The 27,680-nt window shown below is 35.2% G+C and overlaps 5 protein-coding genes across 5 annotated transcripts; 4 read left to right on the top strand and 1 right to left on the bottom strand.

Annotated features, from left to right (window-relative positions):
* The first annotated feature begins 3,948 nt into the window (after positions 1-3,948).
* On the top strand, positions 3,949-5,021 carry LOC110651596 (probable glutathione S-transferase parC). Its single transcript, XM_021806971.2, has 2 exons — positions 3,949-4,326; positions 4,417-5,021. Exons 1-2 carry the CDS (start codon positions 4,009-4,011, stop codon positions 4,759-4,761), a joined length of 663 nt encoding a protein of 220 aa, XP_021662663.2. The 5' UTR covers positions 3,949-4,008; the 3' UTR covers positions 4,762-5,021.
* Positions 5,022-11,924: 6,903 nt separating this feature from the next.
* LOC110649141 (protein ALTERED PHOSPHATE STARVATION RESPONSE 1) lies at positions 11,925-17,623 on the top strand. Its single transcript, XM_021803575.2, has 4 exons — positions 11,925-13,183; positions 13,437-13,612; positions 14,946-15,169; positions 16,680-17,623. Exons 1-4 carry the CDS (start codon positions 12,181-12,183, stop codon positions 17,461-17,463), a joined length of 2,187 nt encoding a protein of 728 aa, XP_021659267.2. The 5' UTR covers positions 11,925-12,180; the 3' UTR covers positions 17,464-17,623.
* Positions 17,624-18,104: 481 nt separating this feature from the next.
* On the bottom strand, positions 18,105-21,223 carry LOC110649135 (ras-related protein RHN1). The gene is made up of 7 exons (XM_021803566.2): positions 21,007-21,223; positions 20,285-20,362; positions 20,027-20,194; positions 19,710-19,758; positions 19,070-19,143; positions 18,699-18,792; positions 18,105-18,458 (listed from the first exon to the last, which is right to left on the bottom strand). Exons 1-7 carry the CDS (start codon positions 21,043-21,045, stop codon positions 18,358-18,360), a joined length of 603 nt encoding a protein of 200 aa, XP_021659258.1. The 5' UTR covers positions 21,046-21,223; the 3' UTR covers positions 18,105-18,357.
* An 852-nt stretch (positions 21,224-22,075) lies between these two features.
* LOC110649136 (uncharacterized) lies at positions 22,076-23,525 on the top strand. Its single transcript, XM_021803568.2, has 3 exons — positions 22,076-22,859; positions 23,012-23,083; positions 23,188-23,525. Exons 1-3 carry the CDS (start codon positions 22,299-22,301, stop codon positions 23,194-23,196), a joined length of 642 nt encoding a protein of 213 aa, XP_021659260.2. The 5' UTR covers positions 22,076-22,298; the 3' UTR covers positions 23,197-23,525.
* A 1,049-nt stretch (positions 23,526-24,574) lies between these two features.
* On the top strand, positions 24,575-25,201 carry LOC110649143 (uncharacterized). Its single transcript, XM_021803577.2, has one exon. The coding sequence runs from the start codon at positions 24,575-24,577 to the stop codon at positions 25,199-25,201; it is 627 nt and encodes a 208-aa protein (XP_021659269.2).
* The last annotated feature ends 2,479 nt before the right edge of the window (positions 25,202-27,680 follow it).

The raw sequence follows: 27,680 nt of genomic DNA, 5'->3' as shown, positions 1-27,680 counted from the left end.
ACAGTGGAAAAGAGAAAATCACAAAAAAGAATTGTTAAGCAGGTCAAATAATTAGGTCAGGGATCCAGAAGAAATATTGAATTATTTTCAAACCGGGTCGAACCGGCGAGGGGCAATTTGGTCAATTGACTCCGAGAGCTAACTCCTGACCTAACTGTCCAATAAAATCGGAGAAAAGAAAATTTCAAGATAAAAAAATTAAACTAAAGAAGTAAATGGAAAAGAAATGAAAAATAAAAAAAAATCAAAAGTTATGACATCATGCATGACATAAGTATGATGCAATAAATTTTTATTTTTTAAATTTGAAATTTTGGGATAATTTCTAACAATTAAAAAAAAATTAAGAAAAGAAAAAAAATTTGGTCTTCTTTCCTATCTTCAAACCGTCTACCCTCTCTCTCCCATCTCTTTCATTTCTCTCATAAAACCTCCATTGAAGCCCACCTAAAGCTCTCTTAAACCCTAAATTTTGCCATGAAATCCCTACATCCCTTAACTAAAACTTGTGTTTGAGCTTTGATAAGAAGATTGGGAGTAAATAAATCAAGTAAAGTTTGAAGAATTGGAGATATAAATTCTACTCACTTAAGGTAAGCTAATCCAACCTTTCTTTTTAGTATACATGATTGATTTAGGGTAGAAATGGATGAGATTATATGAAGAAATTGGAAAAAATTTCATGATTAAGAAGAGAGGGAAATTCGGCCAGCATGTGTGGGGGTATGATTTGCATGGTTTGATTGAATTAGAGGGGAATGTGAACATTAAGGAGTTGAATGATTATGGTTATATGCTTTGAATTAGCTAAATGCAATAAATTGTGAACTAGGTTTTAGACACTTAGGGTTTAGGAGTCAAAAATGTCAGAAATTGTGAAATGATGTGCTTGACCTAGTTTGAGGTGAGAAATGGTCATTTGTGACCAATTGAGATGTGTTGAAAGTGTTAGAGGTGAGTTTAAATTCGGATTGAAAATGGTCATGTTGCAGGCAGCAGGACCAAGGTCCCTTTGAGGGATCAAAACTGAAAATTTACAAGTCCAATTGGTATGAGACCAATTGAGAATGAAAATAGACACAAAATGACACATTTTTCATTTAGGAATCATGCCCAAAAAGTGACCAAAACCTAGTGAACAAATTGACCAAATCCGGATTTTTGCAGTCTGACCTGTACAAAAATGACCAAATGAACAGTGTTTGTTCATTTAGCCATAACTTGGGCTAGGCAGGTCTAAATGACCTGAAATTTTACCAGTGGACAGCTGAGATATAGACCTAAAACTTTCATGAAGAACACCAACCCAAATTATGCCCTTAACCAAGTCATTTTGCCACTCAAAATTGGTGGCCTAAAACTGTCAGAACCAAATTTGCCCAGAAAATCTGGGTTAGGTCTAATCCGGCAGCCATGATTCAAATGGCTATAACTTGAGCTACAAAACTCCAAATGGAGTGATTCAAAAAGGAGAATAAAGTTAAGACAATAGGAAACATTTTCTATGAAGAAAGTTTTGCCAAATTCTAACAGAAAAATGACCAATGGAACGGTGCAACTTAAGACACCAAAACTGAAAATTTACAAATTTGCCTAAAAGACTTAGATTTTGAGTAAACAACCAAAACCAACAAATTTAGTAACCAAAATGTGGTATGTGGGTGAAGTTGGAATTCCCATACCTATTAAGCCTTAGAAAGTCAATAAATTGATTTGAATAGTGTAGTGAATAGTAACCCCGAAACACAAATTTTAAAGAACGTCAAGTTTAGCACATTAGAGCTAGGTAAAAGTGAAATTAAATTTATTTTTGGATTTATGCTAAGTTATGATATTAAAACACTGTGAAACTGTATGTTTCAGTTGAAAAGAACACCGGGAAAGAACTCGAGGAATCGAGTCAAGGCCAAGAGGCGACTCGCTTAAGGTTTGTGCATAACGTATAATTTCTGTAAATTATCTTTTGCATATTGTTTTGAATAATTTGAAATATTGAATTGTGACATCATTGTGATGAAATATTTATTATGCTTTTGATTTAAATTATTGAAAGTTATTTGTGTATATTTGAGATGGCAAAAATGTTTAGTAAATTGTTAAGATAAGTTTTGAAACCACAGTGTTAGGACCATATATTTGAACACCTCACTAGCATGACTAGGGGGTAATCAGTTTCGAATTTTGATTCATTCTCTGGCTGAAGTGTTGAGGTGTGTGCCAGTAGAAGAAGAAATTGAATGGATATCCATATATTTGAGCTAGCTAGCCTTGTGATGTGACTTCTTCTTAGCCTCTGGCTATTGAGATTATATTTGTTTCGAATGGCATGATATAACTGTGGGTTTTATGAAATTGGTTTTGATACTTCGAAATGAAATTGTTTGGATTAAAATCTCATAATTCATGTTTTGTATTTAATTCTCATGTTCAGTCCAATTTTTGAATAAATATGATTTAAACTCTGCATAAAGATTATTTTAGTATGTTGTGCACCACTGAGTCCTAGTACTCGTGATGTATTATTCTTTGTCATGAGATATAGAGACTAAAGAAGCGTGAGTGAGTCTTTGAGGACAGAGGAGCTACCTGCTTTGAAGTTATTGGGTATATTTTATACCCTGACTGTAAAAATTCATTTTGATGTATGTAATGCACATAAATGTATGGACATGTAAAATTGGTCTTGAGCAGCTTGTATAAAGTTTGTAATAAATTTTAGTTTGAATTTCTTTTAATGTAAATTTTTGTAATGATGTATATAAATTGTTTTATCTTTAATGAAATGTGAATGGAAGTATTTTATTTTAAATTGAATGAAATTGATTAATGGTATTTTGAGGAACGTTGAATATTGGAAATTGTGGATTTGAATTATTGGAAATTGATAAATGATGTTGAAATTGGTTAGGATGATTGTGAATTTGAAGAAGTGGTTGAGATAAATAATTGGAAGTGCTTTTTACAGGTATTTGAAGAACTGTTTTCTCAAAATACAGACGGCACTCTGCCGAAATTTTTATAAAATTTACGAAAAAACAAAATGGGCTAAAATTTTTTATTAGTTTTAAAACTTCAAATAAATGATTTTAATACCTATTAGAAAATGCTTATCACTTATAAAAGTAAGAAAATTGTTTTAAAATCACTTGTAGGGTACTTAGTGAGTTATCGGTAGGTGAAGTTCGGTAGTTCATTAGGTATGCTACGGGATCATGTTATGCTTTACAGAGGGGTAAGGTGTGACATTAAGAATGTTTAAACTTGGTTCGGTCATCGAACCGGTAAAGGCAGAGAGTTAAGAGTTTAAAATTCAGCGTTTAATTGGTATATTATTAAATAAATATTGTAAAATTAATAATAATATTTTATTATAATTAATATTTTTACATATTTTATAAGTAATTATTAAAATGAATTTAATTAAATTTTAATATGTAAATATTTGTTAAAAAATAATTTAAATATTTATTTAAAATTTTTATAATAATAAATTTTTTTTTTTAAATAAATGTTGATACATTAACGTAAACATAATATATAGAAAAAGCTTATATACTTGATACTATATAAAAGATAACAAAATAAAATTAAGAATTTAAGTTAATATATTAATAAAATAAATTATTATTACTATTGATTATTAATTGCAAGTGATAGTTATACATTAAAAGCTATATATATATATATATATATATATATATATATATATAAACGAGTGCAAAATTTTTTATTATTATTATTATTTATAATATATCAATAGCACTCAATAATCTCTGTTTTAAAATGTGGAAGTGACACCTTAACAAACATCTAAAGTATGGAATTGAGTGGACTCACTGCTGGCATATGGAAATCATGAGAATTATAACTCTGACGTAAGCAATGACGTAAAAAAAGGCGATGCTCTTTTGCTAATAAATACTTGGATTTTGTTCCAATTTCACTTGGAACTTTACAACTGCTAACCTTATCTATTGGATTTGTGGTTGCTGAAGTTTTTGTCGTGTAATGGCTGAAGAGCTAATTCTGCTTTCTTCTGAGTATAGTCTTTTTGCAGAAAGGGTGAAGATAGCTTTTGCAGAGAAAGGCATCACAAATTACCAAGTCAGAAATGAAGACTTGAGCAATAAGAGCCCTCTTCTTCTCCAAATGAACCCAGTTCATAAGCTAGTCCCTGTCTTGATCCATAATGGGAAACCCATTTGCGAGTCTATGATCATTGTCCAATATATTGATGATTTCTGGAACCATAAGTCTCCATTGTTGCCTTCTGATCCTTACCAACGAGCTCATGCCAGATTCTGGGCTGATTACATTGATAAGAAGGTGAGCTCCAGCTCAATTTAAATATTCATTAATCATGTACTAATTAAATTTGTTTTTTGTTTTTTTTTTTTTTACTAAATTAACATGCAGATTTACCCAATTGGGAGAATGCTGTGGAGGTCTAAAGGAGAGATCATGGAAGCATCAAGGAAAGATCTGATCCAGAGCTTGAAAACATTGAACAGTGAGCTTGGTGAAAAGGCATATTTTAATGGGGAGAGTTTTGGTTATATAGATTTGGCGTTGATTCCATTCTACAACGTATTCTACACATTTGAGAGCCTGGGAAACTTCAGCATGGAAGTGGAATGCCCTCAGCTAGTGGAGTGGGCTAAGAGATGCTCGCAAAAGGAGACTGTGTCCAAGTCTATATGGGATAAGCGCAAGTTTTATGAAATGAGTTTGCGGTTCAAAGCCAAGTTGAGCCTCGAATAAATTACATCGTTGTTGAGTGGCTTTGGAGTTCAATCAAATTACAGTTGAAATCCAATTGCTCAACTTGTTCTTTGGTTTATTTTAGCAAGCTAGTTTTATTGTATTGTGCTTGTGCAGCTTTTTCTGGTGTTTATAAACTATTAAAACTGATAACCCTGAAAACAATCCTAGGATCATTAGCGATACTATTGCTCTTATAGTATGACTAGCAAATTGATGATTTAGTTATTGAAATTTAGCTTTTCTCCTTTTTCTTTTAATTAATTTTTAAATTTAAGATTTCATAACAATAGATAATTCTGATAGTATTAAGACCCCTTTCAATGGTAGTCTAAATTGGATAGAATAAGGCTTACTCCATTGTGTTGCCCAGATGCTTAGAACCTTATAGGCAAATTATAATGGACAAGGTTTAAAAATGTCAAACAGGCTTGTAAATCTTGGCCCATTTCCCAAGGATGGGTCTCAAAAGAAGTGCAAAACTCAAAATGTCCTCCCATTCCTTGTATTTTGTGTTGTTCTCCTCCTCCAACTGACACACACTAGCTTTTAAGCCGGCTGCCAAAAGGGAAATATTTCCCGTTTTCTTCTTCCTTCGGGCTAGGCAAGGTAGCTACTACTCCTAAGGCTGGCAGAGCTGGGGGTAATTACGTATTTTAGAAATTAAATTGAATTAAAATAAAAAAAAATTAATTGAATGAATCACTCTACTTTAATTCAATTCAAATAGATTAATTTTGATTTTTTAATTTAAACTTAATTTTTAAATTATTTGATCTAATTTTAATTTTGGTTTGAACCTAATAACCATTAATTAATTAAATTAAATAATTTATATATATATATAATTAAATATAATTCATAAATTCTCTATAAAAATAGATCAATTAAAAAATTGATTCGATTCAATTGATTCGATTTGAATATATAAAATTACTATTCAGTTCGGTTTAACCTATTTTTTTTCTCTTCAAAATCGAATCAAAATAACTGAAATTTTTATAATATAAAACCGAATCGAACTGATTAAATTTTAAAACTGAACCAATTGAATCGAATTGATTCGATTCGATTTTTCGATTTGAACCAAAATCTGCTCACCCTAGGCAGAGCATCTTATGGGGTAGACATGTTATTGAAAAAGGGAATCAAATGTGACATTGTAAATGGTGAATCTATATTATGCAAAGAGAATAGGTGGATTCCAAATCCTTTTCTTGATAAACCTAATGCCAAGTCTGACCATCATTCCTTAATGGTTTAAGTCTCACAGCTCTTTAATGCCAATTCTTGGTCTTGGGATCGTCAGAAATTGCATCAGAATTTTCAAGGCTAGGAAATAATATTTGTTCTGTACGGATATCTTTGTTTTTCTATGAAGACAAGTTTGTATGACATTTTTATAAAAGAAGCATTTACACAGTCAAATCCGTTTATTTCATAGCCCATAGTCTCCAACTTGCTTTATGGGGTGTATCAAGACCTGGTTCTTAAGCTCGAAGGGAGAGCCACTTGTTTTGGAAGAAGATATGGAAAATGCCCCTTCCTTCAAAACTATCCATTTTTCTTTGTCATTTACCGTCGATTGCCCCAATTTACTCTTGAATGCAGGTTAGAATATCTCCAAGTCACCCACGTCTGTTGCATAACAGATAAAATTCATTTTACTTATTCAAATATATCAGTTGTATTATCCCTTAAAATCTAGTTGTATAGCAGTTATATCTTGCTGTTATTTACTTATATCAACTGTATTATCCCTTAAAATCTAGTTGTATAGCTGTTATATCTTTCTGTTGTTTACTTATCTTTGTAATACTATTTATATATGTAATTCTTCATACTTGAATGATAAGAGTGAAAAACTATTTACAGCAACAAATTTTTTATGGTATCAGAGCAAGAACACTCAACGAGTCCAGATCCCACAATGGCCAATGATACTGTTGTCAACCCACCACAAGTCACCTCCTTCGCTATTCCAATTAATTCACAAAACACCTTAATCACCATCAATGCTGCCACATAGCTTCCTCTCAAATTGTCCTCCAACAACTACCCTTCTTGGCGTGCTTAATTTCAGGCCCTCCTCATTTGTCTTGATCTGACTAGAGATATTGATGGAACAATTCCCTGCCCTCCAGTTGCAATAAGGAAAGAAGGAGTCACTGCTTCTAATCCTGCTCATGCTATTTGGCTTCGTCAAGACAGTCTCCTCCTTCATGCTATATTGGCATCAGTTTTTGATTTGTCAATTTCACTAATTTTAGCCTCACGTACATCTGGTGAAGCCTGGGAAAAATTAGCAAAACTCTATGCTAATAAATCTCGCTCTCGTATCATGCATCTTAAAGAAAGGCTTTCAACTTCTCGTGGTTCAAAACCACTACCTGAATACCTTCAGTTTGTTGAATCCACTGTTGATGAGCTTGCTCTTATTGATAAGTGCTTAACCGATGATGATCTCACCATTCTTGTCCTCAATGGTGTTGGATCAGAATTTCGTGAATTGACTATTGCAGTTCAAGCTCGCGAAACATCGATTACTTTTGAAGAACTTCATGAGAAACTGATGGACTTTGATACTTCTCTTAAGAAAGAACAATCTTCTGAAATTTCCACCATTATTGCTAATGTCATAAGACGCAACTCTCAATTCAGAAATTCTTTTAGCTCTTAGCCACGGTCCTTCTCACAACCAAATAATTTTTCTCGCTCCAGCGGACAGTCCTCTCATTCCTTTCAGCTGAGGAACAATGGCTCTCACACACAGTCTCAAGTGTAATGTCAGTTCTGTGATCGTTACGGGCACACTGCCAAAACATGTTTCAAAGTTAAGCACAGGAACAATCAATTTCCATCTGCAAATGCAGCAGTTGCTTCCAACTTGAACTCTTCCCAGTGGCTCCTTGATACAACAGCCTCTCACCATGTTACTAGTGACCTTAGCAACCTATCCATTCACTTTGATTATACAAGCCCAGACGAAATCCTTATCGGTGATGGTTTAGGTTTGGCAATAACACATACAGGACAAACAACTCTTACTCATTCCTCAACTCCCTTTCATTTAAAGGATGTTTTATGTGTTCCCACTATGAAAAAGAATCTTGTGTCTGTTTCACAGTTTTGTTTAACCAATAACGTCTCAGTTGAATTTTTTCCTCTGTCTTTTAAGGTGAAGGATCTCAACATGGGGCGCTTCTCATTCAAGGCCGGAATAAAGACTGTGTATATGAGTGGCCAACGAAGGTCTGTCCACCTATTTCTATGTCACCAACAGCTGCTGCTAGTGTCATGGTCAATTGGCATCATCGTCTTGGTCATCCATCTCGTAACATCCTACTATCACTTGTCCAAAAATAACTCTCTTATTATTTATTCCAATAGTTCATTTTGTGAATTCTGTTCATGTAATAAAAGTCACCGATTACCTTTTGGTGCTTCTTCTTTGTCATCTACTTCTCCACTAGAACTTGTGTACTCGGATGTTTGGGGCCTAGCTCTCTTCAATTCTATTGATAATTTTAGATATTATGTTCTCGTCGTTAATCACTCCACCTCATACACTGCAACACAATGGTATTTCTGAATAGAAACATCAGCACATTGTCGAAACTGGTCTCACTCTACTTCATGCTGCTTCCCTTATTCAATTTTGGTCTTATGCCTTCCAAACAGCTTGTTACTTAATAAATCGGCTTCCTACACCTGTTATCTCCATGTCTATTCCCTATCACACACTCTTTGGGACTGCTCCTAACTATTCCAAACTTCGCGTTTTAGGTTGTCTCTATTTTCCTTGGCTCCGCCCCTATACACGTCATAAGTTACAATAAAAATCCTTTCCTTGTGTGTTTCTAGGCTGCTCACCTACTCAAAGTGCGCATCTCTACTTTGATTACACGACGGGTAAAACGTATGTCTCTTGGCATGTTCAATTTGAAGAATCTATCTTGCCTTATGCTAACCATAATCTTACTCTTCCCAGAGTTACACATTTGAATAAGTCAGATTGGTTATCTTCTGTTATTCACACTCCTCCTTTTTACAGTGTTCCTATTGTTCATGGCACCTCTAACATTCAGCAAGTAAATGACTTGGTGGACTCTCCTTCAACCACTCAGGTGGGTGTGTCTTCTTAATTGTGTTGTCTTGACTGATGAGCCTCGTCCTATTTCTTCTCCCTCCACACCAAATACAACAAGCAACCCATTAGAATCCTTCCCTGTCTCCACTACCTCTCCACCACCTGAACTTACCGAACCTACTCGAACTCACACAATGACTACTTGGTCCATGAATAATATATATAAACCAAAACAACTTCACTCCATTGTCAAACATCCTTCACCCAACTTACAGGAGCCTACTTGTGTCACTCAAGCAATGAAGGATGTGAACTGGCAAGATGCTTTATCTGCTAAATTTAATGCATTAATGCAGAATGGTACTTGGAGTCTAGTTCCTTTACCACCAAGAAAACAAGCTGTCGGCTGCAAATGGGTTTTTCGTCTTAAACGAAACTCAAATGGTAGTATAGCTAGATACAAAGCGAGACTTATTGCTAAAGGGTTTCATCAGTGACCTGGACAAGACTACACTGACACTTTCAGCCCTGTTGTCAAGCCTGTCACCATTCGTGTTGTGTTAACTATTGTTTTATCCAATGGCTGGTCTTTACAATAGTTAGACGTCAACAGTGCCTTCCTTCATGGTCCCCTTACGGACAAGGTATACATGACTCAACCCCATGGGTTTGTTGATTCTAATAATTCCTCATTTTGTCTGCAGACTGCATAAGTCCATCTATGGCTTGAAACAAGCGCCTCGAGTGTGGTATACTGCTTTTTCTGAATTTTTACTCTCCTTTGGTTTCAAAAATTCCAAGATCGATGCCTCTCTGTTCTTCTACAATCATGATGGCTGTACATATATTTTCTTATGTATGTGGACGATCTTATCATTACTGGAAATGACAACAATAAAATTACTGATTTCATTGAAAGCTTAGGGCAAAAGTTTTCTATTAAAGAACCAGCACCGCTACATTACTTTCTTGGCATTTCTGTTAATAAATTCAATGGTGGCTTATTGTTATCTCAACATCAGTATATCATCAATCTGCTGAAACGCACTCGCATGGATGAAGTAAAACCAGTTAGATCGCCTTTTGCCACCAGCAGTACACTTTGACTTTTATATGGTAGTAGTGCCACTGATATAAAAACTTACTGAAGTGTCATTGGCTCTTTGTAGTACTTGTCCTTCACTGATTTTGATATTAGTTTTGCAGTCAACAAGTTAGCTCAGTTTATGCATCAACCTACTAACTTACATTGGCAGGCATTGAAACGGGTTCTTCGTTACTTAAAGGGTGCTGCTTATCATGGTCTCCTACTTTGCCCCTACAAAAAATTCTCTCTCACAGCGTTTTCCAATGCTGACTGGGCTGGTGATAAAGATCACCTCTTATCTGCTAGTGCTTATGTCATTTATTTTGGTGGGACACTGGTATCCTGGCATTCCAAATGTCAACGATCCTTTGCTCGGTCATCAATCGAAGCTGAGTACCGATCAGTTGTTGCAACAACTTCTGAACTCTTGTGGCTAGAATCTTTACTTCATGAGCTTCAATCAACAATTAAATACAAGCCCCTGATCTTACGTGATAACATTGGCACCACATACTTCTGCGCTAATCTAGTTTTCCACTCACGGATGAAACATCTCTCACTTGATTATTATTTTATTTGTGAATTAGTCACTTCTGGGCTCCTCACTATTCAACACATATCCACTAAAGATCAATTGGCTGATTTACTAGCCAAACCTCAATCAAGAGTCTGCCTACAGCAACTTTGGCCCAAGATTGGTGTCTTCAATTGGAGCACCATCTTGCAGGGGCATATTGAGAATATCTCCAAGTCACCCACGTCTGTTGCATAATAGATAAAATTCCTTTACTTATTCAAATATATCAACTGTATTATCTCTTAAAATCTAGTTGTATAGCTGTTATATCTTGCTGTTATTTACTTATATTAGTTGTATTATCCCTTAAAATCTAGTTGTATAGCTGTTATATCTTGCTATTGTTTACTTATCTTTGTAACACTATTTATATTTGTAATTCTTTATACTTGAATGATAAGAGTGAAAAACTATTTGCAGCAGCAAATCTTTTACTGTGGAGCTAAACATAGTAGCATATGTTCTTTAAATGCCCGAGAGCTTTGGAAATTTGGATCCAATTCCTTCCCCCCTCCTCCTCCTCCTCCTTCGAATCAGATCTTCTTTTATGTCAGGTGCAACAATGATGGATTGCATGCCTCTTTTTAATCACGAAAACATTAAGGAGTTTGTTGTTATGGCAGTCTTTTAGATGCGACATATTTTGAAGCCTAGAAATGCTCTTGTTTTCAAGAATCAATCCCTTAGCTTTCAATACCATGCAGATTTCTGTCTCTCCCCTATAACACATTTATGGAGATAGATCCTATCACTATGCAACGTTGGCTTCCTACTCTGGAAGGAATCTTAAAATTAACTTTGATGCTGCTATTTCCTTTAAAGTTGGAATGAAGTTGGTGGCAGCCATTGCTTGAGATCACTCTAGCCCCTTAATAACTTGGTCTGCAAACAGCTTTCAGTAATTTCGAAACCATCAATGGCAGAAGCTTTAATCTGCAAGAAAGTGATGTTTCTTGCCAAAATTAGAGGTTTCCAACGAATTTGGATGGAGGAACACTCTAGCAATTATTCAAGCTTTGGAAGGGAAGGATCATCCTACTGAGATTTTTGGTTTGATTGTTGATATTCTTACATTTGCTAGTGACTTTATTGAAGTGAATTTTATGTTTGTTAGAAGAATGATTTTATGCCCATATTTAACATCAAATCTCTGCATAATAAATCTTTTGTTTAAAAAAAAAAAAAAAAAATCTAGCTCGAGATGTTAACTTTATGCCAGCTAGTTTCTACTTTATCCCACTGCCAGCCTGGCAAGCATATCAGCATCTGGAGTAGATCCTCTGCCTCACAAACTACAAATGCTCATGGGAAAGTGGCAAATCAGGACAATCCAACTAGGTCACCTATTGTGCTTCCTAATAAGCCTGTTTTTAAATTTTAATTATATTATAATTTTTTGAAAAAAATTAATTTCATAGATCTGTTTGACAGTGTTGGTTACCTCGGAATCCAGGCCCGATAATCGTCAAAATCTGACAAATTTCATCGATCCCTAAAACACTTTTTAACAACTATCAGTAAAACGACTTCACCACCGCCAGGATCCCCCTGTACCTAAAATCCACCACTCTGCTTTTTCTACCACTACGCTACGAGCAAAAACTTGGTTCAGCAATCTCTTCGCAAGATCCAAAACTGAGAATCTACTGAAAATTGAGTTGAGAGATGGGCTGTACCCAGTCCAAGATCGAGAACGAAGAAGCCGTTTCTCGCTGCAAAGACCGCAAAAAATTCATGAAAGATGCCGTCGCCGCCCGCAACGCCTTCGCCTCCGCTCACTTCGCCTGCGCTATAACTTTAAAGAACACCGGTGCCGCCCTCAGTGACTACACCCATGGAGAGGTCGCACACCGCTCCTCCTCTATGCCTGCTCACGCCGCCCCTACAGTCGCCCCTTCTTCTTCCTCTGTCGACACGCTCCCTCCTCCACCTCCGCCACTCCCTAACTTTCAGACGTCGGCAGCTCCTCCTCCGCTTCCGCTTCAGCGCGCCGCGAGCATGCCGGAGATGATGATCCAGAAGCCTGAATCGAAATCGGTGGGGCCCACGATAATGGAAGACGAGGAGATGGAATTTGATACTCCTGATAATGAGAAATTGATAAGGAAGCGAAGTAGTAGTAGTAAAAGAGGCAGTGGCAGTAACAGAGGAGCTGTGCAAGAGAATCATCAACGTCAACATCACATGGAGCAGGGCGCAGAACAGCCACAGCCATCGCAGCAGTGGAAAGAGGAGGTGATTCGGGGCCCGACGGTGCATCAGGGATCGTCTTGGAGTGATTACTTTTTTGCGCCGGTGGAGAGTATGCCGGGGCCTACTTTGGCAGAACCGTTGGAGGTGGACGAATTGGGGCGGAGGGAGTTTGAGGAAAAGGCCAATAAAGTGCCACAAGAAGAGCAGGAGGAGAATCCGGTGTTGGTGGTTGAGGAAAAGGTGGAGAAGGCGGTCGAGGTGCCAGTGCCAGTGCCAGTACCGGCAGTGGAGAAGAAGGTAGTGAAAAAGGGCGGTGGAGAAATGGGGAGGAGGGTGGGAAAACCGATGAATTTGATGGTCATATTTGCTGAGCTTGATGATCATTTCTTGAAGGCTTCTGAGAGTGCCCATGATGTTTCCAAGATGTTGGAGGCCACACGGTTGCATTATCACTCTAATTTTGCTGATAATCGAGGTAATTGGTTCGTTGTTTCTTTACTAATATGCCGCGATTTGTTCACAAATTTTAGTTGTGATTAGTATTTTATCATGCATTATCTGTTGAATTGTTTGAGTTGGTGAAAATGGGGAAAAAATTGTATTAAAACCTTTCTTTTGATGATTTACCTGAAAAAAGAGCTACTGATTCATTATGTTTTCACGCTGGTAATACCTTACACAGGCTATAGATATTTCCCATTTAAATGACCCTGACACCGGTATTGCAGGACATATTGACCACTCTAAAAGAGTGATGCGTGTTATTACATGGAATCGGTCATTTAAAGGAATGCCTAGTTTTGATGATGGTAAGGATGATGTCGACACAGATGAGCATGAAACTCATGCTACTGTATTGGATAAGATGCTAGCTTGGGAAAAGAAGCTTTATGATGAAGTCAAAGTATGTTTTCATGGTTGCTTCAGCTTCATCCATTCATCCTTTGTTTGCATGTTATTTTTTATCTTTCCTGGATAATCACTATTTCCCGTCCTTATTTTCACATTGACAATGTTTACAGATGTTTTTACTTTTTACCCACTCTTGAGTTTTGATCGTTGAAGTTCATGAATTGCCCCATATATATATATATATATATATATATAATTGTATTTGGTTGCACATGTTTAGCTCATATGAAAGGTTTTTGCATATGTGTGGCTTACTGAATTGGAATGGCCTCTTATGCAGCATGGCTAACCTTAAATGTTTAGTGCACAAATTTATTTTTCTTCAGTATAACTAACTACTAGAAATTGCCGCTTGGCAATGTAATGAACTTTATAATTGTAATATCTGCAAAACTGGAAGTTTGCTTTTCCTCTTGTGACTACAACAATGGAAATTGAGAGATCTGCTAGTGTTTAACATAATTTATATCTCTAAACAAATATTCATTTAGAGAAATACCAAATTTCAGGAAGTTAATTTGACATAAATAGAATTTTTCAAGAAGTTAATAAATTTCTGGATTATTTCTGGATTGGTTCATGGAAGAATGCGGAAGAATGCAGAAGAATTTGTTGACGTGGATCAGTAAACATATTTGGGTGACTATTCCCTCCTATGAGTATAGACAATTTTGAGTTCACCTGCAACTGATTGTTCTTCACAGGACAAGCTTTAGGAGCTGAAGAAGAATTAGTTTCTTTGTTTTTCACTTTCCTTGAATCAACATTCATGACATATTTGTTTGGTTTCTTGGTATCTCATATGTTTGAATTGTTAGTTTGCAAACTTGTGTTTGACCTTTTCTTTGTCCACTTGGAGTGGGATATGCTTGCTGTAAATTAGATAATCCCATTCAAAGAATTCCCTCAATGGTTTATTTTTGAGATCAAGTGTGGTTTATTGGTAATGTTGAAAATTATATACAAAATTTACATCATTTTGCTCTGAAATTGATTTGAGGAAAAAAAAAATGCATAAATTTAGTAATGCAATTTTGGATTCTTCGTATGGCCATATAATGGAATGGAATTCATGCAATGCAATTTTGGATTCTTCGTATGGCCATATAGTGGAATGGAATTCATGCCTTCCATTTTCATTTCCTGGGCAATCTAAAGGGACCTTTAATGCATTAGTTCATTGTTCACTACATGTACAGTTTCCATTCTGGCTGTATCTGAACTCCTTTTATTCCTCCTTTTGCGTATTACAAAGCACATGTGGCAATTTTCTTATGTCTTGGTTTATGATGAATGTCACAAGTGGTTTGACTGCTGCTGGACAGGCAGGTGAAATTATGAAATTTGACTATCAAAGGAAGGTTGCTTTACTGAGTAAGCAGAAGAAACGGGGTGGTAACTCTGAGTCATTGGAGAAATTAAAAGCAGCTGTAAGCCATCTGCATACAAGATACATTGTAGACATGCAATCAATGGACTCGACAGTTGCAGAGATAAACCGTTTGCGAGATGAACAATTATATCCAAAACTTGTTCAGCTTGTGAATGGGTAAGTTGCTTAAAAACAGTAGAATTCATTAGGTGAGGTTGTGTGGGATCTTTCTTGATGAATTTAGACATATTTATGAGATTTTGTATATCATGATAAAAACATTATAAGTTATGCATCTAAAAGCCTACTCAACAACATAGAGTTTGCAGGGAGAATGGGAGATAAATGATACTCATGGTTTATCACACCAAAAGCTGATAGAACTAATTCAAAATCCTGGGTGGTGAAGTGGCCATCTGTCTGCTTAAATTCACTGTTCGGGATCTATTTTTAACTTCTGCCTAATTAGAGCCATTTTATCAAATGATATTCCAGTCTGTTTGAATTTTTTCCTTGTTCTTTCAAGCAAACGATCTCAGTTGGTTTCTTAATTTATTATCAAATTGATTTCCCTCTCTTATTATGTGCGTTCATTCCTCATTCTGCCCATTTTATATATTTGTCAGTTATCCAATCTGTCGCTGCATCCTTTTTTAGGATACACTCAGTATATGAGCATATTGATCTATTTTCTGTTCTGTTCTACTATATATTAATCTAATATTGATTTTTATATGAAGTTTGGTCTATCAGTAGTAGGTTGGATACTCTAAGATGATATCAATTGCATTTTGTTGTTTTTATGTTTCTTTCTTATTGCTATTGCCACATGTGCTATGCTCACTTTTCATTGTTGTTATCATCATCATTATCATCAAATGTGTCGTTTAAATCACAATCTTGTTTGATGCAAACCAAACCAATTTCATTGTAATAATTTTGTTCTATAGTATGGGAGAAATTCTTTCACTTATTTAAATAAATATCTGCGTTCTTTTGGGCAAGAACCACAGTATAGGCAAAATTGATTATCCTTTTTAATTCCACATGTTTACTTTTGTGCGTAGGAATTGTTCTTTCAATTTTTTTTTTATGATCCCATGCACTAGCAGTGGCAAACTAATGTTTTTGATTTTATGAAATTTTCATCTGAACTGATGAACCTCACATGATGCTGCAATATAATACCTACTGAGTTGCTATTCTTGTTATTGTGCTATTAGTGGTACCATTCAATATAAAGAGTTATTGATGTTTATTTTGTTTAAATGCGTTCCATAGGAATACCTGAACTGAATATAATTAATTGCGTTATTTTAACATTGTTTTCATTTTTGAACTTAATTGCGTTATAATTAATTGCGTTATTTTAACATTGTTTTCATTGTTTTCATATTAGTGGTACCATTCAATATAAAGAGTTATTGATGTTTATTTTGTTTAAATGCGTTCCATAGGAATACCTGAACTGAATATAATTAATTGCGTTATTTTAACATTGTTTTCATTTTTGAACTTCCAAAATGAAAAGTGTCTTGAATTCTTTATTAGGCAGTTTATCACTAAAAAGAAACTAGGTATGAAAGGAAGATAGTGGCTTTGGCTTGAATATGAATGATAGAATATTTACTGTCATCTCCTTGCACCAATCTTATCTTGTTTGAAATGTAAATGGTTTAAATTTCAGGATGGCCATGATGTGGGATACCATGCGATTTCACCACGAGGCCCAGTTGAAGCTTGTATCTGCCCTGAGATCTTTGGATATTTCTCAGTCCCCCAAGGAAACTAGTGAATATCATTATGATCGCACTTGTCAGCTATGTTCGATTGTAAGAGATTGGCATACAAATTTTTGTAAACTTATAGACTTTCAGAAAGAGTACATAAAGGCACTCAACAGTTGGTTAAAACTAAACCTCATTCCTATTGAAAGCAATTTGAAAGAAAAGGTTTCTTCTCCGCCAAGGGTTCAGAATCCTCCAATTCATGCGCTTCTTATAGCTTGGCATGATGATTTGGAAAAACTTCCAGATGAGGTTGCAAGAAGTGCAATTAGTAATTTTGCTGCTGTATTGCAGAGCATCATGAATCATCAAGAAGATGAGATGAAGATGAGAGAAAAATGCGAGGCCACGCGAAAGGAGCTCGACCGAAAGACCAGGCAATTTGAAGAATGGAAGAAAAAGCATATGATAGGGTTTGCAAATAATGAATCTGATCCTGATGGGGCAGAAGACAATCCCCACAGGGATGCTATGGTAGAGAGACAGTTTATCTTGGATTCACTGAGCAAGCAGTTGGAAGAAGAAGAGGAAGCATGCCAAAAGCTTAGTGTACAGGTGAGGGACAAGTCTTTGACTAGTCTCAAAACTCTCTTGCCAGAGCTCTTTAGAGCGATGACTGATATTGCCCAAGCTTGTACAGACATGTACAGTAACTTGAGGTCAATAGCGCAACACCAAAATTAAAGACAGAACTCATGATGAATATACAATTTTACGCCTGTGTAATTTTCTTGTATACCCTGCAGAAGAATAAACAGCGTCCAGGAAAAGAAAATCCTTGTATTTTGTCTTGTTTTTAACTCGTAATTCTGCTGCAATCTTTATATGGAACTGTTCCTCACAATCATGTTGTTTGTTTCATCAAAATGATTCAGTTTCAGGATTGGAGAAGAAAGAAATAGTTTTTTAGTAACCTAATGCAAAATTTTTGTTTGCCACAGCTTAAAGAAGCTGGTGGTGTGTTTTTTCAGGCATCAAGAATTCATGAAGCGCCTTAAATTTAATGGGGATTGTTTCTCGTTTCCCTTTTTCACTCTCAGGAGTGCTGTTTGATAGATTGATTCCCATTGGTGAATGCCCTTACGACAGTTAGCCTGGTCAAGTAAATTTAAATGTTTGAGAAAGCTGCTGTTTCTTGGTTAGAATCTCACCCCTTAGGCCTTACCAGTCAGAACTCTCTCTCTCTCTCTCTCTCTCTCTCTCTCTCACTGGATTGTTCAGGTAAGGCAAGCAGGCAGGGTTGGTACAACACCTTCGTGTAAGAAAATCTATCAATCCAAATAAGGTTATTTATACTAAAAAAATAATAATAATAAAGAAGAGGGTATCCGTTATATGTTCTTCATTTCTTGTAAGTAGTTCCTTTACAAAAGTTCATGTTTAACTCAGCTTAAAAGGGAAGGGAGCTTATAAGAGAAATCAATAGTCTTGATTTGTTTTTCCTTTTTCTTTTAGTGGCGCAAAAGGGAAGTAAGCAATGACCACCTGTTCCAAAAGCAATTACAAAGTTTTGTTTTTTACATAAATGGCAAGTGGGCTTGCGATTATTGTTGATACAGGGACTCTTGATATGCCCTATCACCCAGTGCAACAAAATAGTTTTCTTGTTCTACTTTGCGTTTCATTGTTTAGATTCACTCCAGCAGGTTTAGGAGGGTGAGCTCTTGCCAATCTCTTTGCTGCAAATGGAAAGGAAAACACCATCTAAGAATTGCAAAATCAAGTTCTCATACAAGCACATAGAAGGTAAATGGAGAATGACATGTCTGATCAGTGATCACTAATAATATCCTAGGTTAAGGTAATTTGTAGATGGCCCTGACTGATCAATGATATCAGATGGGAAATGTGATCGACCGTCCTTGTAACTGGATTAACAGATCATGAATTTCTACCAAGATAAATGAAAATAAGTTTACCTATTTCATAAAAAAGCTCATTGATATTGTAAGCAGTTTTTGCAGATGTTTCTGTGAAGAACATTCCATTCTCTTGAGCAAATTGCTCGCCCTCCTGAAATATATTAGAAAGGAAAAAGAAACAATGGTTGATTTTGAGAATCGTTATCAACAAAATTAACAAAGAAACAGCAATATAATTAGGCAGAAACAACCAAAACTTTAAGTGTAGAGATCATATGACGTGTTAATGTTTAATTGTATGAACAAGTGTTTGGTGTGTACATAATACAGCTGATCTCTTGCATCAACCAAAAAATGTTAATGTTATTCAGCATCTGCACACAAAAAATAATGATATGCACTTTTTTATTGATGCCAGGAAAGAATACCTCATTCTGCACCTCTCTCTTAGAATCTAGATCAGATTTGTTTGCCACCAATGCCATAACCATATTAAGATTTCCTAGAACAATAATATAGGAAATGATATTATGAGTCCCAAATCAACTACATATGAACAAAATCACACTTAAAAGAAAGTAGAAAAATAAGCATACGACAGAAGGCTCAGCCATCTATTTATGCAGAACAAAAATAAAGAAGGGTTCAGATTCATTAGAAGGGAGTCATAATTGACAGCAAGAATAAGAGCCCACTGTGCACACTTAATTAAACTAAAATGGATTTAGATAAAAGCACTACAGATACTGTTGACAGCACAATTTAGTGTAATTGAAGAGGGGGAGAACATAGTTTTAACTCAAGAGAATGGAATCAAAATGGCAGTGTTTCACATAAGGCATATTCATTTAATTGATGCTGTTGAATTCATGAACAAAAACAAGCTACATTCTGATTAGAAGTTTGCAAGTTACATTATCACAGACTTCGATGCTTTTGCTACTAATCTGTGAGGAAACATCATAGGAATTGGAAAAGTGAATATGAAAGAATGAAAGATTGTAATGGAAACACAAAGCTTTAATTAAAATGTATTGGGTTGGCTTTTATTTCAATTGGAAGCCTCACCTTGTCTTTGCAGTTCTTGAACCCATTTTTTGGCTCTAATGAATGTATCCTGCAGTAGAATGCCAAAATACATCATAGCAGATATTTTTTACATAAGAAGAAGCAAGCCAGCAGAGACAGGGTCATGTCTGATTTGTCCCAAAGAATTCAGTCAAGTTACCAGTAAGGTTGTTTCAATCCTTTAAGACAACAAATTCGGAAACTTGTACGCAACAATTTATTTTTAAGACTGTCAATAATATGACCAATGAAATTGCTTAAATCATTGATGGAAACAAACTACTGAGCATAGCCACAAGAAGTAAAGGCTTGCTTACCATGCTTGAGATATCATACATTATTATTGCTGCTGCTGCGCCACGATAATACATTGGAGCCAAGCTATGATATCTTTCTTGTCCCGCTGTGTCCCATATATCAAACTTCACAGTTGCTTCAGCTAATGATAATATCTGTGTGAAAAAAGCTGCTCCTATAGTTGGTTCCTGGATATATAGAAAAATGTCCTCAACTAAGAAAGCTATTAATTGACAACAAAGGAGATGACATGGAAAAGGCCAGAGGTGCATTTGAACCTGGTTATCGAAGAACTGGCCCTTGATGAATCTTAATACCAAACTGGTTTTCCCAGTTCCCATGTCCCCCAGAAGCACCTGAAAACAAGAAATTAAACATGTTAAGAATATATTATGCAGGGGCAATTACAATAACTGAAAACACAAATATTTTCACTGAATTTGGACTATAAAATCATGATGAATTGGCAATAAGAAAACTGGTCTGAATCACATTATCTAATGGTAGTAAAAATTTGAAAACTTTTTAACCATTAGCCTTTAATTTTGATATAACATCCCAAATTAATTGAAGAAATAATTCTCTTAACAGTATTTCATGAGGGAAATACTAAACTAAATTTGGTGTAGTCAATGATTATACAATCTAATAGGCACTAATGCATTTTTCAAATGGAGTTCAAACTTATTTGTTGAAGAATCTCTCCTACACCATACCCATCAAGGAAAATGGTTTTCTCATTGATGCTTACAAAATTTTGGTCATTTAATTCTTTATATCATTAGTATACATTATACACATGACAATCACATTTCAGGGCAAACAAATTAAAGCAAATGAAAAGGGAAAAAAAATGATTGAGCAAACAATTGAATGAGAGCAACACTATTGGGGCTCAGTGAACTTGCTCTAACAAAACACACCCAAGAACTACAATTCACCCAATTATAAGGAAAAAAACCATTTAGGGGGATAAAATATAAAGGAAAGACATACCCACCAGCTTGGCTTGTATGATCCTGTTGCCAGGCCTAGTCATTGCAAATTAACTTGGAATTATCAAAGTAAAGAAAAAGTGTCAGACTGAGAGATTGGGATATGGTTGTATACAATATAAGTTTCAGCGAAAAAGATCGGTAATGTTTGAAGAAGGAAACATATGTTTGGTTTCACAAAGAAAGTCAGGGATATGTCAGGAGGAATTCTGAGCAAAGAATGGTAGATTTCACCCCTTTGACTGGTAGTTTTCTTGTTGCTGCTCCTGCAGATACTCATCTCTGTGTATCTGTGGGCCAATGCCCATTAGATTCTGTGGAACCCACAACACTCAAAAGCCTTGATTTTCCTAAAAAGTATAATTTATATGCCAAAGTGGATAATCCAGCAATATTCAGTTGGGCCTCTACTTCTTTTGTGATGAGGCCTAACTACGCTATTCAGTTGGGCACTTTTCCAATTTTATCGGTGGGATTTCTGGGCTCTGACCCTTAATGCCCTTTAAATATGGGGCGGTGCGCAATTATAAGTTGTAGTAATTTTTTAAAATAAATATGGTTCATATGTTGCTCGAGAATTACTCAAGTTTCTTGATAAAAATTTGAAAATAAAATAAATTTAGCAATTTCTTGGTATCATTAATTATTTGAGAATTTTTATTCCTTATTTCTCTAAAAATATCAATCAGCTTTCAAAGACGTTAAAAAAACATACCCCTCCTTGGGGAGATAAGCAAACCACATCTGTCCAATAACTTAAGTAGATAGCTCAGCATCCACCCCTTTAAAGATTCCCTGTGCATGCAAAAGAATAATCCAAACTGATGTCAGTGATGAATACTGGGTGCTATCTTGATTGAAGAAATTGATGGACAAAAACACATCTATATATATACCAGTGAACAATTCAAAAAATCTGAAAAGCATTACCACACAATTTATAAGGAAATCTTAACCATTAAAAACAGCATCAAAAATTTTGAGTTTCACCTTATATGTTGGATGTCCTTGATTCAAATTCCAATAAAAATGTTGGAAGATTCACATTACAATGATCAAAGAAAAAAATCATACTCCTGTCCCCAAATAGTCCATATGATGATGGAGATGGACCCCTAAAGATTCTTTTTCCCTAGAAACAAACACTAGTACAACAGCTAGGAAGTTCCCTTCACAATTTCCTCACACAAAAACAGAACACATTGAAGAGCAAAAAGCCAAAAAACCTCATCTCCCTTTTACCTTACCTTTTGATCCCTCCAGAAAGCTCACTGCCTTCATCCCTCCTTAAGCTCCCATGGATTTTTCCAAACTTGAACGGCAACCTCCTCACTACTACGCTCCTATACCATGTCAACACGATCGAAACTACAACGTTTTACCCTTTTGCCGCCCAACCATCCGCCGTCCTCTTTGGCGCATAATCATCACCACCGTCTTTTTCCTCCTCCTGGCTGCTCTCCTCTTCCTCTTCTGGCCCTCCGATCCGTCCCTCAAGATCGTCCGGTTGCATCTAAACAAATTACACGTCCACACCTTGCCCGTAATCAGCATTGACGTATCACTGCACCTCACTGTAAAAGTACGTAATGTGGATGTGTACTCCATGGATTTTAGGCACATCGATGTGGCTCTCAAGTATAGAGGGAAGAGGCTGGGGAAGGTAAGATCAGGGCAAGGGCACGTGAGAGCCCTAAAATCATCCTGCGTAGATGCTGTGATGGAGTTCAGTGGGGTCAGGATTCTGTCTGACGTGATGTCCTTGCTTGAGGACTTGGCTAGGGGCAAGGTGCCCTTGGATACTGCTACAGTGTTCACTGGCAAGCTTGGTTTGTTGTTCTTTGAGTACCCTTTGAAGGTAATGCATCACAGCTTATTCTTTACCTCTTCAAAGATTTGGTATATGGTTGGTTTTTTGTTTATAAACAATATTGGAAGATGTTCATGATAATTTATTGGAATGTAAATTAATTTCTCTTTTATATCGTCTTTCTTTTGATTCTCAAGCAGGCAAAAATGTCATGTCAACTTTTGGTGAACACAAACAACCAGTCAATACTTCATCAAAATTGTTTCTCTGAGGTATACATATAAATAGAGAGAGTGAGAGAGGCCTCTTGTCTATGAGTATAAGAGTATATATTATTTATTTAACTGATATATGTAAATGTGTTTTCATGATACAGAATAAGTAGTGAAGTTATGGCAATGAGGGAGGTGTATGCACCAGAAGCTAAGTGGATATGTCTCTACAACCCTTCATTTGTACATAAGAAGGATTGGGTATGAAAAACTTAAAACATGCGTGTAAGATGTTATCTATCAAAATTCAGCTGCAGATATTTATATATGCCTGTTTCTTCTATCTTTGTATTTAATTAATTCTATGTCATATTATTAGGCACTGGTGGAAATGTAATGTAATCGGGTGTGTATTTTACCATCTAGTTATTATTTAGGATACATATGTGTGTTTGTGTGTACACCGTGATAATCCCTCTATTTATAAGTCATCATTCCAATTTTTATGAGTTTTATAAAGAAGATTATAGAATATTCTTGGTATACATAAGAGTAATACTATTTCTTACAAAAAAGTGGACTCTCTTTGTAATATAAAGACTGAATCCCACATGATTATGAGATATTATGCATATGTACCAGATACTCCTAATAATCCCTCGATTTATAAGTATATATAAAACTATCATAGAAATCTCAAATATTAATTACCATTATGTGATTTTGAGTGATGTTTAATAAATGTTACAATATATCTAATTTAGAAAAAAAATTTTCTTACTTGAACTTAGCTCACTTTATAACCAAAGTATAAGATATATAGCAGGATTTATCTAAATATATGACTCCTACATTTTTGTATTTTCGGTACATGGTGGAATAGGTTTAAAAAAGAATTTTCAAATTTTTATTCAAGACACAATAGGTATATTTTAACCGTTGATTATGATAAAATTTACATGTGACTCATCATAATCAATGATTATAATATAACTATTACACATATGTAGATACAACTATTGCATTCTAAAATTTCTCGGGTTTCATTTATTTTATATATAATTCTCATTACATATATTGTGATAAATTGAGTGTGCACAAGAATTTCTCAATTTAGAAATATATTTATACAAAAACTTTGTATAAATTTAGTTGTCATTTTTTTTTCTTTGGTTGTATTTTATTGTGCTTTACAAAATATAAATTCCATATTTATAGAGAAAAAAATGAATAACGAAATTAATAATGGGCAAAGATGCTAAAATAACCTAACTACAACCGCTTTAACTATAATTTGTAACTACCACAACCCAAATCTCCATAAAAGGAAAGGAAAAAGGAAATAGATACAATTTAGTAGAATGCAATGCATTCACAACCTTTCATACTCAACCGTAATCTCATGTATAAACGGAAATTGCTATTTGTCTGAAATTATTTTTGTTTATAAATCTCTGCCTTTTCCATAACCACAATAAAGCAACCTCCTCCTCCTCTTCTTCTTCTTCTTCTTCTTCTTCATTTTATCATCTCACCAACACATAAAGATCAATGGACAACAAGCAAATCTTTGTTCTGCTTTTGCTTTCTTGTTTTCTGTCATTCTCCACTGCCCAATCTCCTGAGGCTTCCCCATCTCCCTCCCTTGGATCCCCACATTTTCCATCCAAGGATTTCTTTTCCTCTTCTACCGCAAACGCGCCACTGCCACCCGTTGATCCTACCCTTGAAAAGATATGTTCGGTTACAGAAAACCCTCACAAATGTATCTCCATTATTGCTCCATACACATCTGGTCCTACAGATGCTGTTTCGATCTTGAACATGATCATAGAAGCTATCTATAAACAGGTAGAGAGGGCCATCACCATTTCTGACAAAGCGACCCAGAATCCTTCCCAATCGTCTGTAATTTCTAGCTGCCTTGATAAATGTGTTGAATCTTATAATAAGGTCATTGATGATCTTGGAAAAGCTATGGCTGCTTCTTCTTCTCACGATATTAGCGCAGTCAATACTATGCTTAGTGCTGCAATTTCCAATTTCGGTCTCTGCGATGAAGCTTTCCATAAGAATGGCTTAGCTGACTCGCCAATGAAAGAGATTGATGAGAGCTTGATAGAGTTGGCTGGATTTGGGGTTGACATTTCTAAAAAACTAATCCGAAAGTCTAATTAATTCCCATTTTACAAGAAGCAGAATTAATATTCACTCATCATGGAAATTAAGTTTCCTTCTTGAACAATCTTAAAGGTGCACTCACTCATCGGTTCAATACATTCATGACAAATAATTCTAAAATATTGTTTAGCAAAGTTGAACTCTAGTCGATGAAAAAGAGATTTTCATATTTCATTATTTTTTGGTAATTAAGCTTGTATGATCACTTCTTTTGCCCTCTCCTATGCATAAATTTTCTCTGAAAATCTTAGTTGTTCTTTTATCATCATATGAAACATTTGAAAAGAAAAAAAAGAATCTGAAGTTTCATTCAATGATTGTTTCTCTTAGATATCAGCTATCAGCATCTTGGAATTATGTCTCAATTTAAATTTACAATGTTTATCATATATAGCTCATGTATATATAATTACTTTTGTTTGATTATGACATTCTTTTATTTATTATTTTGTTCAACCTTTGTTATAAACTTTGATTAATAAACTATTATTAATTCTCATTAATTATTTCACTAGATTTTAATTTATTACTCATTAGGAAAACTGTATCTGATCATTCAATTTCATCGAGGTTAACCGTCAATTTTATGAATTATTTCAAATTAAATACATATTTAAAAGACTAACCTTGAATTGAAATAGCGAATTGCATCAAAAATTGCCACCTAAAAATCTTTTTTTGTTTTTTATTTTTTATGTTTAACGAGTCGCATAACACAATTGTTTTAGAATCAAAATAGCATTTGCAGAACCAGTTAAGTATATATGGAGCCATGAAGAAGACACATTTCATTTAATTATTGGTAGCTTGTAGTGAAATAAATAAGGGTAAGGTGGAAAAAAATATAATGGTTTGGTTCGAATGAACGAAGGGTAGCCTTGGTAGGTGAGGAATATTGATGCTATTTGTCAAAAATTTAAGTCAAATAGTCAGTGTGACAGTAAAAAAGTCAGACACTATTTTAGATGGTCAAAAGGTAAAAGGAGCCGAACAAAACTTTAACAAAAAGACATACCGAACAGCAACCATGTCAATAATCAAGCAGAGTCTGAATTTCACGTACCGAGCAATAATCAGGTTAGCAATCAAGCGAAGAGCGGATTTCATGTAAATTATATCGGAGATTCAACCAAAGATTATATCTATAAACGAAACAATGACTATTTCCTTAAAAAACCTATAAATATCAACCAAGTAATTAGAAACAGATACGCATATTCTTATTCTCAAAAATTTCACTACAGTTCTCTTATCATTCACACATCAAGTTCTATAACTTGAGCGTCGGACCTGCCAAAAGGTCATCCACCTCATCCTCTTTTATCTTGCAAGTTTACTTAACATTAGGACCAGGACCCCATAACTTCCGGTAGCATCAGATATAGAGAATTGAATGTGGGCGTAAGCGAAATGTACGAGTTGCGTTGGCAAAGGAGGACAAAAGAAAAGATAAAAGAGAATAAATATTTAATGGAAGAGGCTTAGATGAGGTAAGAAAATACAAAGCAAAATAAGTTTACGTCTAACTATATATGGAGATTGTGGAGACATGCGTCAAAAGGCTAACTATTAATGCCACTAATAAGATAATCGGTATTAATACCTCTATATAAAAATATTTTTATTACCAACAAATAGTTTAATTAGTGGTGTAAAGTTATCCAAATGAATCTTATATCTTGAATTTATGATCGATAAATTAAGAAAAAAAAATATTTCTTTATTAAAACTATTGAGTGAGTTTAAATGAAAAGGTTTGGACCTATTTGAGTTTTATTAAAAAAAATATTACAACTCAGTTAGCAAAAGAGACCCAATCAACCCAGTAATCAATATCAGCTGTTGAAAGCTCACATCGATCAATTGCCAATCAACTCAGCCATGAAACATTCAAATTGTTGTAACAAAGTCCAACTAACATGTATACATGCTACTTAATTTCAGGATTAAATACTGGCTATGCCATGTATACCCTATAAAAATGACAACTTTACCCCTCAATTATTCCATGTGGTCAGGTCTTAAAATTAATCAACTTGTATATGTGCAACTTTGACATTCAGACTTGCTATTATATTGCTCTATATAAGAACCAGAGAGCTACAGCTGCTGGCACTTGACAAACCCAAAATTTGAACTTCCAAGATCTGTCTAGCTAGCTACCATGGAACTTGGCAACTGGTGCAGTTCCGGCACTGCTAGCTCTACCATGGATGCCTACATGAATGGCCGGTATGATCGAATCGTGTCGTCGTTTAATGTGTTGGAGAGCAGTTCCGCATCTAAGAGACCGAGATGGAGGTTGTTGTGGAGGAAAATAATGAGGGAAAAGAAGAAATTTTTTGATTGCTCTTCTGCCAGTGGTCGGATTCATTTCTCTTATGATCCTTATACCTACTCTCAGAATTTCGATCAAGGCTCAATGTGGTCTGATCCTGATAACATGTCTCGCTCTTTCTCCGCTAGGTTTGCAGTC

Source organism: Hevea brasiliensis, chromosome 1 (genome assembly GCF_030052815.1).
Source record: "Hevea brasiliensis isolate MT/VB/25A 57/8 chromosome 1, ASM3005281v1, whole genome shotgun sequence".
NCBI lineage: Eukaryota > Viridiplantae > Streptophyta > Magnoliopsida > Malpighiales > Euphorbiaceae > Hevea > Hevea brasiliensis.
This window is presented reverse-complemented; position numbering and strand designations above follow the sequence as displayed.

Excerpts from the sequence above, each read along its gene's own strand:
- LOC110649136 (XM_021803568.2), top strand. The coding sequence starts at position 22,299 with ATGGATTTTTCCAAACTTGAACGGCAACCTCCTCACTACTACGCTCCT. Across the intron at positions 22,860-23,011 it reads TCTTTGAGTACCCTTTGAAG|GCAAAAATGTCATGTCAACT; the intron begins GTAATGCATCAC and ends ATTCTCAAGCAG.
- LOC110651596 (XM_021806971.2), top strand. The coding sequence starts at position 4,009 with ATGGCTGAAGAGCTAATTCTGCTTTCTTCTGAGTATAGTCTTTTTGCA. Across the intron at positions 4,327-4,416 it reads CTGATTACATTGATAAGAAG|ATTTACCCAATTGGGAGAAT; the intron begins GTGAGCTCCAGC and ends ATTAACATGCAG.
- LOC110649135 (XM_021803566.2), bottom strand. The coding sequence starts at position 21,045 with ATGACTAGGCCTGGCAACAGGATCATACAAGCCAAGCTG. Across the intron at positions 20,195-20,284 it reads GCCAGTTCTTCGATAACCAG|GAACCAACTATAGGAGCAGC; the intron begins GTTCAAATGCAC and ends CTATATATCCAG. Across the intron at positions 18,793-19,069 it reads AGAGAGAGGTGCAGAATGAG|GAGGGCGAGCAATTTGCTCA; the intron begins GTATTCTTTCCT and ends AATATATTTCAG.
- LOC110649143 (XM_021803577.2), top strand. The coding sequence starts at position 24,575 with ATGGACAACAAGCAAATCTTTGTTCTGCTTTTGCTTTCTTGTTTTCTG.
- LOC110649141 (XM_021803575.2), top strand. The coding sequence starts at position 12,181 with ATGGGCTGTACCCAGTCCAAGATCGAGAACGAAGAAGCCGTTTCTCGC. Across the intron at positions 13,184-13,436 it reads TAATTTTGCTGATAATCGAG|GACATATTGACCACTCTAAA; the intron begins GTAATTGGTTCG and ends CCGGTATTGCAG. Across the intron at positions 13,613-14,945 it reads AGCTTTATGATGAAGTCAAA|GCAGGTGAAATTATGAAATT; the intron begins GTATGTTTTCAT and ends GCTGCTGGACAG.